This window comes from Peromyscus maniculatus, chromosome 2 (genome assembly GCF_049852395.1).
Source record: "Peromyscus maniculatus bairdii isolate BWxNUB_F1_BW_parent chromosome 2, HU_Pman_BW_mat_3.1, whole genome shotgun sequence".
In the NCBI taxonomy this organism is placed as follows: domain Eukaryota; kingdom Metazoa; phylum Chordata; class Mammalia; order Rodentia; family Cricetidae; genus Peromyscus; species Peromyscus maniculatus.
Window position 1 is genome coordinate 161,988,294 of NC_134853.1, and position 12,837 is coordinate 162,001,130.

The following is a 12,837-nucleotide window of genomic DNA, read 5'->3' on the forward strand; positions in this document are numbered from 1 at the left end:
CGAGGAAGAGGGTATTGCGATCACAAGAGACTGTCCAGTCTTAACAGAATACAGTAACTTACGGTCTGGCAGAATGGGAAGGGACGTGAAGGTAGAGAAATCTTGTTCAACACGAGGCCGTCCCCACCACTGGCCTCGCAAGCCTCTGATTTTCTCTGTTCCTAAATCAGAGTCTACCCCACCTTTGCTCCGCCAGCCCAGAATCCACCAATGTGGAAGACCAAGTCTGAAAATGGAAAATGACCAGGCCCACACCGGTGTTTCACAATCGCTCCGCACTTTTATTGTTCACTTTCTTCACATGGCAGATACAGAACTGTCTTCGCGCGTGGCCTAGAACCAGGCTGGAAGACCTCCACTGACCAGGAAACACCACTCATGACAATACTTTCTCCTTGTTTTCCTGACAATCTGGGAAGTGTTGACGGGTGACCCAGCACAATTTGCACATGCAGAGAGAGAGGGAGAGAGAGAGGGAGAGAGAGAGGGAGGGAGGGAGAGAGAGAGAGAGAGAGAGAGAGAGAGAGAGAGAGAGAGAGAGAGAGAGAGAGAGAGAATCCCCCAAAAGCCCAGCAACACTTTCCAGAGTTTTCCAAAGTCTGACTGGAAGCAGCCTGCCAAGGCTTTGGGTTCGTGAGTTTTCCTGGCTGCTGGGAGAGGCTGAGCTAGAGTCCGTGTGATCAGCTGTGGGGCATCCTGTGTCTGTGGGGTTAGCAACAGCCACGAGTCCATGCTTGCAAGGATTAACTGCAGGGTGTGGAAAAGGAAAATTCCAGTTGAAGAAATAAAAAAGGCAACACCAGAGTTTAGCTGGGTGGGTGAACAGGAAAACTGTAACACTGGACGATGATGGATGTTTGTCTGCCCGCGTGAGTCTCTAGGGACGCTTTTTCCTGGACCAGTCAGTCCCCTTGCTGCAGCCAGTCGACTGATTAATTAAATAACACACGTTATAAAACTTTAAAAATGGAGCATTTACAGTCGGGGCCATAAATACGTGCTTTTAAAAGTGTCTACATACATATTTACAGAGTTGTAAGATCAACCATAGTAGCCCTGAAAAAGAAAACCCCTTCCACGTGTGACAACTCTCCCAAGTTCTGTCCTCCCACTTCGACATGTTGGGACCAGAACGGAGCTGAGGAAACAGCACCAAAAATGTCTCAGGCATCCTCCGCCCCAAAGGCACAAAACCCAAGAACCTCAGTGACCCAGGTGCGAACTCTGAGCTCAGTCCCGTGTTTCCCCCAGACTCCAACTGTCCACCAGAGCAGGGGTCAGCGGGAGGTGAAAATCACCCGTTCACACTCCGGTTCTGTTTTCTTTAACCCGACCATATTTTTCTTCATTTCCCTTTTTACAATTTTTTTCTTTGCTTCCCTTCGCAGCTAACTTGAAACGTCCAGATGCTAACAGTAGAGGAGGTCGACCACGTGAGACAGGGGAGGGCACAGGAGAGCCACGCCTCCACCTCAAAGTCCCTAACCACTGCTTCCTCTCAACAAGAAAGCAGGTCTGAAAACCGCTGGGCGGGCGCAGAGCCTGCCTCCCAGGTGCACGGGCTCTAGGGTTCCCTGCAGAGACTTCAGAGCAGTGGACTCTGGAACTTCAAAGGAGAAAATGACTTGAAAGCTGGAGGCTCTGGTTGCTTAGGGAGAAAGGGGGTTTCCAAGTGCGGGGGCCAAGGTTCAGGCTCAGCCCTGATGGATCTATATGCTATTTGCTATTGATTCCCAGAGACAGTGTGAGGAGAATGTTGGTGAGGGAGGGGCTGGCATGAAGGGGAGCTCGGCCTCTGAAAGGTCATCCTTAGATAGGATCCCTCTCCACCCCTCAGGGCCAGACTGAAGCCCCAGTGATGGCAAGCGACAGCTCAAGAAGCACAAAGCAGGGTCAAGGAACTCTTTAAAAAATTGCATAGAAGGAGACGCCCCTCCGGGCAGGATGGCTGCACCACAGAGCACGGTTCTGGGCCACGTCCAAGGATCAGCTGGAGGATGATGCGAAGGCTACTGCCTTCCTGCTCCCGAGGCTGGGACCTTGGCTTGAAGACCACATGCATGCACCAGCACACACACATGCATGCACACATTCATATTCTCTCTCTCTCTCTCTCTCTCTCTCTCTCTCTCTCACTCACTCTCTCGCTCTCTCGCTCTCTCGCTCTCTCGCTCTCTCGCTCTCTCGCTCTCTCGCTCTCTCTCTTGCTTTCACAACTGGGAGAGGTCAGTACTCTCTGCAGGGCAGAATGCTGGTCCCTTTGGCTTCACTGATTCCAGGTCACTTCAGGTGCTGGGGAGAAACAAAGAGAAAATAACAACAATGGCCACATACTCACTGCCTTTTGTGGCTGCTCATGTTTCCCTGTTTAATTATTCTATTAAGCAGTTTAATAAAGTATAAAAGACATATAAAAGCCCCATTTGACCAATTTTCATAGCATATATTCAGCATTAGATAAAGATGCAGACTATGACCCCAACCCACCCTGAGCCATCCCTATTTAAGGATATCTACCCCCAGATAGCCATCATCCTGGTTTTTAATCACTTTATGCCCTTGCCTGCCTGCCTGCCTTTCCTTCCTTCCTTCCTTCCTTCCTTCCTTCCTTCCTTCCTTCCTTCCTTCCTTCCTTCCTTCCTTCCTTCCTTCCTTCCTTCCCTTCCTCCCTCCCTCCTTGTTGTGACATATTTGGTTACACTATATAAAGATATGTCACTCTGATTGGTTTAATAAAAAGCTGAATGGCCAATAGCTAGGCAGGATTTCCAGGTACAGAGGATGCTTGGAAGCTGAAGGGTGGAGAGACGAGGAGATGCCAAGAGATGGAGAACAAGCAAGACATGAAGGAGGGGAGGTACAGCCTCGAGCCACATGGCAGCACATAGATGAGAAGGTTGGGTTAGTTAGAAACCAGCCTAAGCGATCAGTGTAGTTTCATGATTAGTAATAAGTCTGTGTCATGATTTGGGAGCTGGGTGGTAAGACCGAGAAAGATTCACTACCCTGCCTTCCTCCCCTTCCTTCCCCATGATGCTGAGAATTGAACTCAGGACCTCCCACATTCTAGGCAAGCACTCCACCACTAAGCTACATCCTCAATCCCCTCTTTGAGACCATTTCACAATGTGACCCAAGGAGGCTTCAAATTCAGAAATCCCCCTGCATCAGCTTCCCAGGTGTCTGGAATTATAGGTCTCCACCACCAAGCCTAGCTCATTTTTTTTTTTTTTAATTTAAACACACCGAATTGACTAGCATCTATACCTTTGTGCTTCAGTTTAGCGTGTCTGTGAAGGTCTGGGCATGCAGCTACAACTCTGTGTATATGAGCAGGCTGTATTTCTGTCTGTCTGACCGTGTGGCTGTAGCTCTGTCCATCTGCTGCTTTACAATATTCTCTTGGGGGAACATGCACATTGGTCCCTCGGGTCCACTGCTAATGCACAACACGGAGCCCCTGAGGCAGACAGCACAGACTCTCATGCAACATGGAGGAAACGGAGACTCAGAGAGGACCGGCTTTTCATGAGATCAAAGGGAGCGTGGGGCTTCAGGGAGTGACCTTCTCTCCTGCAGTGGGCAGCTCTCCCTCCCTGGGTGCTGTCACCTACAGCCCACTGTCCATGCTGGAAGTCAGAGGACCAGAGTTCTGACACATGTTCTCCCCGTCAGTTTCCCTCGTGAAAAAGGAGGGGGCCAACCTGCGGGTATCTTCCTGAGCTGAGATTCTATGCCATGGACTTTAGAAACCTTTCTGCACCCATGTCCAATAGTGCTCTACAGTGAATCTCGTCTCCCTGAAAGCCCTGTGTTATAAGCAGACCCTTCAGTGTAACGGATCAGGACCGAGTGGCAATAATTAGGGCCCCAGCAAGTGAGGACACAGTAAGAAGGAAGATACTGGCTACAGTCCAGGAATTGGCAGGTCTAGTTTGAGCAGGCGCATTTGCAATGATCTTATGGTTGAAATGGCTGTGATACACAATTTTAAAATAAGCACTTTATTGTCTGAGTCTGGGATGACACAGCAAAATACCACCAACGGACAACTTCAACAGCGTTTGTCCCTCACTGTTCTGGAGGCTGCAAGTCCCCATTTGCACACGTGGAAGTGGAGACTCGGAGAAACTGACAGCCAGTGAATGGCAAAGCTGGGGTTTGAACCCTGGTGGTCCAGAGTCCATACGCTAAGCCACAGAACTCATGCCTGCAGAAGGGCCCATGCCAGCCTGGAGGGCCCTTGGCATGCCATCTCTCCCACTCACCACCCACCCAAGACCTACCTCAGACCCCATCCCCAAGACCCAAGAGCCACCCTGATGGTGCCAGGGTGCCTCTGCCTCCTACCTGTCAGGGAGCAGACAAAAGTGCCTACTCTTTGAAGAAGGGTCCCTGGAACTGAGCTGCTGCTGCGCCCTTGACCTTTCTGCATTGTCTGGTGATGTAAGGGGCTGCTGAGGAGGCGCATCGGGACGCCAGGCGGAGACTGTAGCTGTATGGAAAGGAACAGCACAGGTCATCATCAGGAACCAGTTTTGGGTCTCTGGCATCACTGAAGGCACACACAAGTTTTTGCTGCCTGTATCTCCCAGGCCCAAGCAAGATGGCACTTCCTTTCATGCCAGGGGAGGGGTGATGGGACTTCCTAATGGAAATGTAAGCCCAGGCCTCTTTGACATGGTAGAGCTTTGTGTTTTATAGCCATCTATTAAATGGGATTCATTTTTTTCAAGAACAACTATTTTTTGGTTCCCACCCATCACTCACCCTCCTCTTCTTGCACCTAACTAACTTGTGTTCAGCTGGGTTTCCACCTTCTCTGGGAACCCTGGCCTCCTGTGAGTGCACCCCACCCCTCCCGCCATGTCTCCCCATCGCAGCGCTCAGCACACTGAACTACTATTGTAGACTACAGGAGCTACCGTCCTCCTGAGCACTAAGAGCCCAAGGTCACATCTTCTTAGCTGCGGCTGCTCCACCGTTGGCTTAGCACAACAAAAATAGGAGTGGCTAGATGTGCCTGTAACTCCAGCAACCCAGGAGGCTGAAGCAGGAGGATGGTGAAATTGGGGCTAGCCTGAATTATATTATATAGTGAGACTCTGTCTCAAAGTGAACAAATGGCTATAGGGTGCTCACTTCATGCCTGGGTGTTTCATGTAGACTAGCTACCTTCCTTTTCATACAAGCTGCTGAGTCAAACCCTTATTGTCTTGAATTCACAGAAGGGGAAATGGAGGAACAGAGAGGCCGAGGATCATCGTCAGCTGTCTCTCTGGGCACAGAACAAGGGTGGCCGAGCAGGGACTGGGTGCGAGTCGGCTTGTGAGGTGCAGAAGGCAGAAGTGGGCGGGGCCAGCACTTCTCTACTCCACTTGCTTGGAAGCTAGCAGTGCCTGGGAGAGCAGGAGATGGGAACAAGATCCTCCCTGGGGCTGGCCAACAGGAGGGCGGGAGTCAGTACTATTCAACCAGGACATGATTTTGGCAACGTATGGAGATATCTGGGTTGCCATAACTGGAGAGGTGGGGACTGCTGTCTGCATATGGTGGGCAATGCTCAGGAAGTTATGAAACATCCCACAAAGCACAGGGAAGCAAAGAGCTAGGCAGCCAAAGCCTAATACAGTAGACTAATACCCCTGAGCCACAAGGGCTCTGCTCCAAGACACCCTGTGCACACTGCCTACCTAGAACAACACAGAGTACTAAGCCCAGTATACACTATATTTATTCCTGTACATACGGTTGTGACTTAGAGATCAAGTGAGCCAGGCCTGGTGGCTCATGCTTGTAACCCCAGCACACGGGGGCAGGAGGATCACCCGGAGTTTGGGGTCTGCCTGTGCAACACAGCTCAGCAGCCTGGGCTAGAGTAAGAACTCTGAGCGTGCGTTTCCGTTAACATCTCATTGCACGTTCAGCTTCCCTCTGAGAAGCAGCCTTGACAGCTCCTCTTTGGCACTCCCGTTGCCGCCCTTGCTTGGATATCTGTCAAACATTTCAAACCAGGCCCTAGATACCGAAATCCTGCGGGCCCCACCTCCTTGCCTCGAGGCCCTCTCCTCCCAGGCAGCAGCAACCACAGCCATTTCCACAAGGGGGCGCACTTTCTCCCCAGCCCAGGACATCCACCCTGGTGTTTCTAAGTAGCAGAGGAAGGGCCCTCTGTTTTTACCCCAGGCATGTCTGGCATAAACGGAAGACAATTTCAGCCACATTCACATGGCGCCTAGGAATCCCATATTCTTTCTCTCTGGATCGTCCATCCCACGAGTCAGGAAAAGCAAATGATTCTACATTCATCTTAGAGATGAAAAAATGGAGGCATGACTCAAGGACAGGGGCTTATTCTTGGGGTGACAGAGGCCAGGCCTTGCACTCCGACTGTGGTAGACACCGGGTCACCACCTTGATGTCTCCTATGAGGACTAGGGTAAGAGTCATCTACTGGATAGACTCCTTCTTGATCCTGAGAGGTTGAATGCCTACCAGTGTCTCCGGAATGAGCTGGTCCTCTAGCTATGGATCTTACCAGTTTTTGAGCCTGGCTGCAGGTAGTTACCACCATGACTGGGGGTAAGCTTGGGCAGCTGAGGTCTGAACTAGCTCTGACTCCAAGCCTGTCACCTCTGAGCTCGACATCCTCTTCAGGTGACCTCATCCACAACCTCCTAGAGATGACCCCAGTGTCCAGGCCCAGACCACACCTGGCTGTAACTTGAGTCTGAATCAAGCACCATTTCCATGCAGAGAGGGACATTACCTGGACATCTGAGAAACCCCTTAAATTCAGATCCTGACCTCAACTTGTGATACATTCCCTATCTCTTTTTCTTGGTGACTGGTACTCTCTTAACACCCTGAAAGTCAGACCCATGGGAGTTTTACAGTCCCCTCCTCTGCCGCTGCCAGGTTCTATCTGGGTCACATTCCTCCCTGTCACCACCACGGACCACCTTTCCCCAGGTCTCCTGCAATGTGCCTTCCTCACAGGGCTTTGCATGGCCACACTGGCTCCCCTCCCGTCAACGGACTGCAGAACTGTGATCTTTCCCCCAAAGCGCACACTGGATCCTGACAGCCCTTCACTGCACCTACCCCTCCCACTACTCTCAGGACAAGCCCACCTTCTTTCGTAGGTAGGGTCTGCAGGGTCCAGCCCTACTGACCTCACAGCCTACCTCGGTCCCTTCAGAGCTCAGTGATTCAGCTAACCTGGGCAGAGGGCTTGGTAGCAGTTGTTTGGGGGCAGATAAGAAACAGTCATGTTCCTAAGATTTCCATTCAAGTGACTGACTTTCCTGAAAACCAAGGTGCAGAGGGAGTGTGGGGTGGACTCTCTGTGCTGTGCGTGCACGCACACGCACACGCACACGCACACGCGCACGCGCGCGCACACACACACACACACACACACACACACACACGGGTGCATCACTTGTAGCATATGCAAGGTGCCTTCCGGAAACAAAGTCCAGGGAGCTCATACACCGTGCAAGCCCACCCCAATCTTTAGACAGGCAGGATGGTGCAGATGCCACAGACAAAGCTCTTTACCCATGTCCGGCTCTTGGAAAAGAAGACCTTTCACTTATGGCAGGCAGGATGCATTCATCCCCTCAGGCACCTTTTACATCTCCTGTGTACTTTGCCTGGCTGTCCCTCCTGTGTGACACTCTTCCCCACAGACAGTCATGTGACTCCCATCCCTTCTCTAGGCCTTTGCCCAGATGTTTTCTGGTTAAAAACTGGACCCAACCCCTCCTTAGGAGATAGGTGGTTAATGGCTGCCAGGGGACCAGGAGACATTTAATTCAGTGGCGTAGCCATTGTAAGGTGACCATGGTCCTGTAAATAATCTTCACTCATGCCCCTGTAAGCACGCGCAACGACACCCAAGGGGTCTCAAAAAAAAAAAAAAAAAAGCAGAAGTGAAGAGAAAGGGACCAGTGGGAGCCAGAGAGGGGGAAGAGAGGACAATGGGGATGAGTATGATCAAACTACACTCCACACACGTACAAAAATGCCATAATGAAACCCATTATCATGTAACTGCGCATAACTAATACATGCCAACAACCTCCCCAGCATCGAGGCTGTTGCCCTACAGATGTCCTATGGCCTGTAGGGAACAGTTCTGTGTCCAAGGGAATTGGGTGCTAGGGCCCAGGCCTCAGGTTCCCAAAGGACCACGTTCCTTTTCAGCTCCCAGGAATCGGTGTGAAAGAAATCCAGGTAAGATGGTATGTCCGGGAGCAAGGGGAGGTGATGGTAAGAGGTGATGGGGCAGAGAGAGCAGCCAGGAGCTAAGGACAAGGCTCAGGCTGTCAGCAACACACGGGCCCTGAGGGACTTGGTCTACTTGTTTGTCCTGGGTGCCTCCTATGAGGTGATGGAGCCCCAGCGGGTGCCTTAAGCAGCACCAAGCCTTGGGAGCTGGGGAGGAGGTGAGGTCACAATACCTGGAGCTTCTCCTCCCTGGTGCTTTCTCAGGGACAGGGGAGAGCTGAAACCAAGGTGAAGAAGGAAAGCTACATCAAAAACACAAACTACAGAAAGAGAGTAAAACTCAAACGGGGCGTGGGGTGGGGCCCAATTGGGAGGGTGCTCGCCTGGCTTGATGGAAGTACCACACAAAACCCAATGTGGCGGTGCATGTTGTCATCCTAGCACTCTGCTAGGGGAGGCAAGACGATCGGGTCAAGGCCATCCTAAGCTACAGAAGGAGTTCGAGGCCACCTTGGGCCACCTGAGACCCTATCCCAAAATAAATAAGTAGAAGATGGGTAATTCTATCAATAAATCATTTTAAAAAATAAACAACTTAAAATGGGCAAAAGACATCAAATCACTGAGCAAATTTCAAATAAAAACGGTTAAGTGGCACAGCAAAAGAACAGCACATATTGTCACCTTCACTGGCCAGACTGAGGTAGCCTTTGCAGGAAAAGGAATGTGACAGGCCCCAAAACAACCCCCAGTGCCCCACACCACGGATGCCCGCCCACAACTGAAACCTGGCCGCTAGGCCCTTCTTGAAGCCATAGTCCCAGACCTGGTGCATACAAAGACCACTGCCCAGCACAGCAGGGGACCGGAAGCATATGACAGGACCTAGGGTGTTAAAGCCTGGCTCCCCAGACACTGTACACACTCACAAAGCAAACACACACACACACACACACACACAAAACCCCTCAGGCCTTAATGATCGACTGATCACTATGGAGAGAAAGGAGGCCAAGGAGGGAGCCCCAGAGTGTGCAGAGGCAGGTGAGGGCTGTAAAGTGAAGAAGAAGGCTTCAGATGTAGCTGTGTGTGAGCTGCCCAATGTGGATCTCGAAGACACTTGGCTCTTATAGGTGGGAACGGCATGTGCAGAGGCCCTGAGGTGTGGCGTGTCTAAAACACCAGAGAGGTGGAGAGGAGCAGACGGGAGGATCTTGTAGGCCCTGAAAGAGATGAGCGCTTGTTTGTCCCTGATGTGACAGCTGTGGGTTTACAGGGACACAACTGGGGAGACCAACTAGGAAGAAGTGCTGGAGGTCTGGCCTTTTCCGACTACTGGAGGCTGAGCTGTGGGAAGCGGCAGGTTTGCACACACTGAGGTCATGGCAGAGGGAAGCCTGACCTCTAGCAATGTCAGGGCTGAACGTAGGGGTATGAAGAGAGTATGCAGTCCAGCTTAGCTCCAGAGCAGGATGTGTCCATCCTGCTGACATGGGTAGAGGACTCCAGGGACAGCCAGGCCAAGGCATGCTCGCCAAGGCGTGAGGGTGCCTGCTGGGTTCCTGCCTGGCCTTCCCCTGGCTCACATCTCTCTTATGCACAGACTATGCTGGGTCTCACATCAGATGCCTTATCCAACTCCATACCTGTGTGACAGTTCATTGGGAATCAGTATTGGATATTCTGTATTATGCCAGAGGTAGAGGGGAAAGACAAAGGTGAGGGAAGACAAGCCTGAGACGCTGAGAATTCTTGTGGACTGAACTGAAGGAGCCACTTCCAGGAATGCTGGTCAGTTGGCACTGTGGGCCTCTCCCATTCTCAGGCTGGGAGCCCAGCGACAGAAATGGAAGACAGGCCCACACTCGGGCCTAACTCTGAAGGCCTCCAAAAGATGCCACAGGAGACTCACCTGCAAAAGGAGTATTTCAAGAGGGGGTGGTGGTGTGACGGCAACATTCGTGAGCTAAACACTGGGGGTGGGGGAGGGTGCTATTTTAGGTCCCTTGCTGGAGTTCTTTCAATCCCCTGCGCTGCAAGGCAGGGCTGCCATGACCTTGCTTTATGGGGGAAGAAGAGGTTCAGCTTGGTAAAGGCAGCAGCTGTCAAAGTTTATAGGGAAGCAGATCAAGATTTGAATCCAGAACCATGTGCTCCCAAGCCGATGTGCACCCCTGATACAGGCCTCACAGTAGTGGAGATGAATGGTGCTTCAGGGTGGGGTTCCTCTTCCCTAGAACGGCTGCACAGACTCTGGAGAAGCTGGGTCTGCTTTGAAATGGCCCTGTCCAGGCTCAGAGGAAGCCAGGAACGAGCTAACTCAGGCGCTCAAGGGAAATCCTGGGATGCTTAAAACACTCAAGACTGAGCTCACAGCCAGACATTTGAAGTGGCCCCCATCCCCGCACCCCCACCCCTGTCCCCGCCCCCAGCTCAGCACTGGGATTTTGAGAGCAGGCTCTGAGAGCTGGTGAGCTCTGTACTTCTGCTCAATGTGAGGTCCACAGTCTGGCAGCACAGTAACCATGAGGCAGGTGGGACCCTCATTCCCAATAGCCCTGGGCCACAAGCTTTAAAGGAAACCAGAGGGGAAACCACACTGAAGATGTGGGGACCTGTGGCTGGGGACACGTAGGTGTGAGGCTTCTGATCTGGATTAGGGCTGGTGTCTAGACTATCTGTGAATAAAGTGCCTCTGTGCGGACGTGGGGAGGAAAACACAGGTGGTCCTTGGGATCAGAAAAACACTGGCCCTCTGAAGTGGCCAGATGGCTCAGCAAGTAAACAATACTTGTGATGAAAGCCTGAGTCCCTGAGTTTGATTCCTGAAAGTCAGATGCAGTGGCGAACATCTGTAATGCCGGCACTCCAGCAGGGAGATGGAGGAAGGAGACAGGAGGACTCACCTGGATGCTCACAATGTGGAAAGTTACCTCCTCTGTCCCATACATACATCATGGAATGAGCACACCTGTAAAACACACACACACACACACACACACACACACACACACACACACACACACAAATTAAAAAATTGCTGGGCCTGGAGGGCTGTGATTTCTTAAGGTTGTGACACCTGAGATCTCTCTGGTCCTGTGATGCTGGGGCAAGCTACAGTTGACATGGGGATCTGGCAAGCACAGCGTGAACTCTTTTATGGGTCTCTTTATTTAGTATCTCCTTTAACACTGTTAAGATGGTCATGCCCTCCTTAGGGCTGAGGGGACAGGAGCAGAAGGGTTCCGACCACCTCTCCACTGACAATTTCCCTTCCTTCCCCACAGGCCCAGCAAGGACCTCTTGCTCACCTAAAAGATCCATCCATCCATATTAAGCTCTGCCTTGTTGGGGCTTCTGGGTCAAACCTGTTGGGTCCGAACTTGAAATATCCAGTACGTGGCAAGCTCCTAACACCTGACCCAGTTAACAGGAGGGCCGACAGGGCAGCCAAGCCTGAGGATCTCGGCCAAGGAAGCTACCAGTGGGGAAACCCGTATGGATGCCTCCCTTCCAGCTAGGACAAAAGAGGCCAGCCTAGTTCATGGTCAGACCAAGAAGCTGAGCCAGAGGGTGCAAGGAACTGGGTCAAAGCAGTGCAGTGTGCTGCTCTTGGGAAGGGGGCTGTCATTGGCTTCGGAGTCATCTGGGCAAAAGCGGGTGGAATGTAACCCCAGGAACACAGAGGGAAGCCTGGGAGTCAGGTAATGGTCCTGACTGGATGATGAACTCTCCCTACCAGCTGAGCCCAAACGCTCCATTTGCAAAGAAGCCAAAGGGCAGCCTGTATCCGTCCACTTCCTGCCCACGGGGCCATCACTGCCCTGGAAGGGATGAATCCACAGCAGGCTCTCTATGCAGTCACACCTACAATGTGCAGGTTCCCACTCCCAAGAGTCAAACTCTCCAAGGAGCTGGCTTCCCAGAAGGTTTCACTCATTGCCAGAGTCCTCTCCGGAACATGGGACATGTGATCACATCTGCAGCTTCAGACCTCTCCCACAGATCCCCCTACTCCACTAGTGCTGCCCTTTAGTCTCGGGGACAGGAATCCCTGCTCTACAGGAATCCTGCTACTGCCTATGACACGTGCAGCTCAGGCAGAGAAGCCTGAGCCACCATGAGAATGATCTCCCCAACCTCCTCCTCTCCACATCTCTCTCCTGTGACTTCCAGACTCTCCTTCTCCTCCAATTAAGTCAGAAAACACTATTTACAAAGAAAAGCCAAGAAGAAAATAAATATATGTGCCAGGAATGCTGATAGAAAATTAGGTTCCCAGTGTGGGATCATCTAGAGAAGGACAGTCTCCCAGGACATCACGTGGAAACACTCTTTTCAGTGACAGTCCTTTGGAGATGTGAGACATCACTAGCACCTGTCTGAAAGCTGAGCTTTAGCCAAAGATGTTAAAAGATGATGAGGTCAGCACCAGGGGCAAAGCAAGGCTCAACCCTTCACGGGATTTGCTGTTGTTGGTACAAAGGTTCTCGTAAGATTCACATGGCATCAGTGTTGGCTCCAGGACTCCAGAACTTGGCGTCAGATGCCAATGTTGAAGATGGTTCATCACAAGAACAAGCCCAAGGCTGATCTTACACA

The 12,837-nt window shown here is 51.6% G+C and overlaps 1 protein-coding gene across 4 annotated transcripts in view; it reads right to left on the bottom strand.

Moving 5' to 3' along the window:
* Nucleotides 1-260: 260 nt before the first annotated feature.
* The window catches only part of Prdm2 (PR/SET domain 2), a 110,884-nt gene continuing 98,307 nt past the window's right edge, over nt 261-12,837 (bottom strand). For all 4 annotated transcript variants that reach the window (XM_042272264.2, XM_076565623.1, XM_076565622.1 and 1 more), the window contains 2 exons: nt 4,351-4,495; nt 261-2,292 (listed from right to left, as the gene is read on the bottom strand). In XM_042272264.2, the coding sequence (XP_042128198.2) occupies nt 4,375-4,495 (121 nt within the window). In that variant the 3' untranslated portion in view covers nt 261-2,292; nt 4,351-4,374. The remainder of the gene's footprint in view (nt 2,293-4,350; nt 4,496-12,837) is intronic.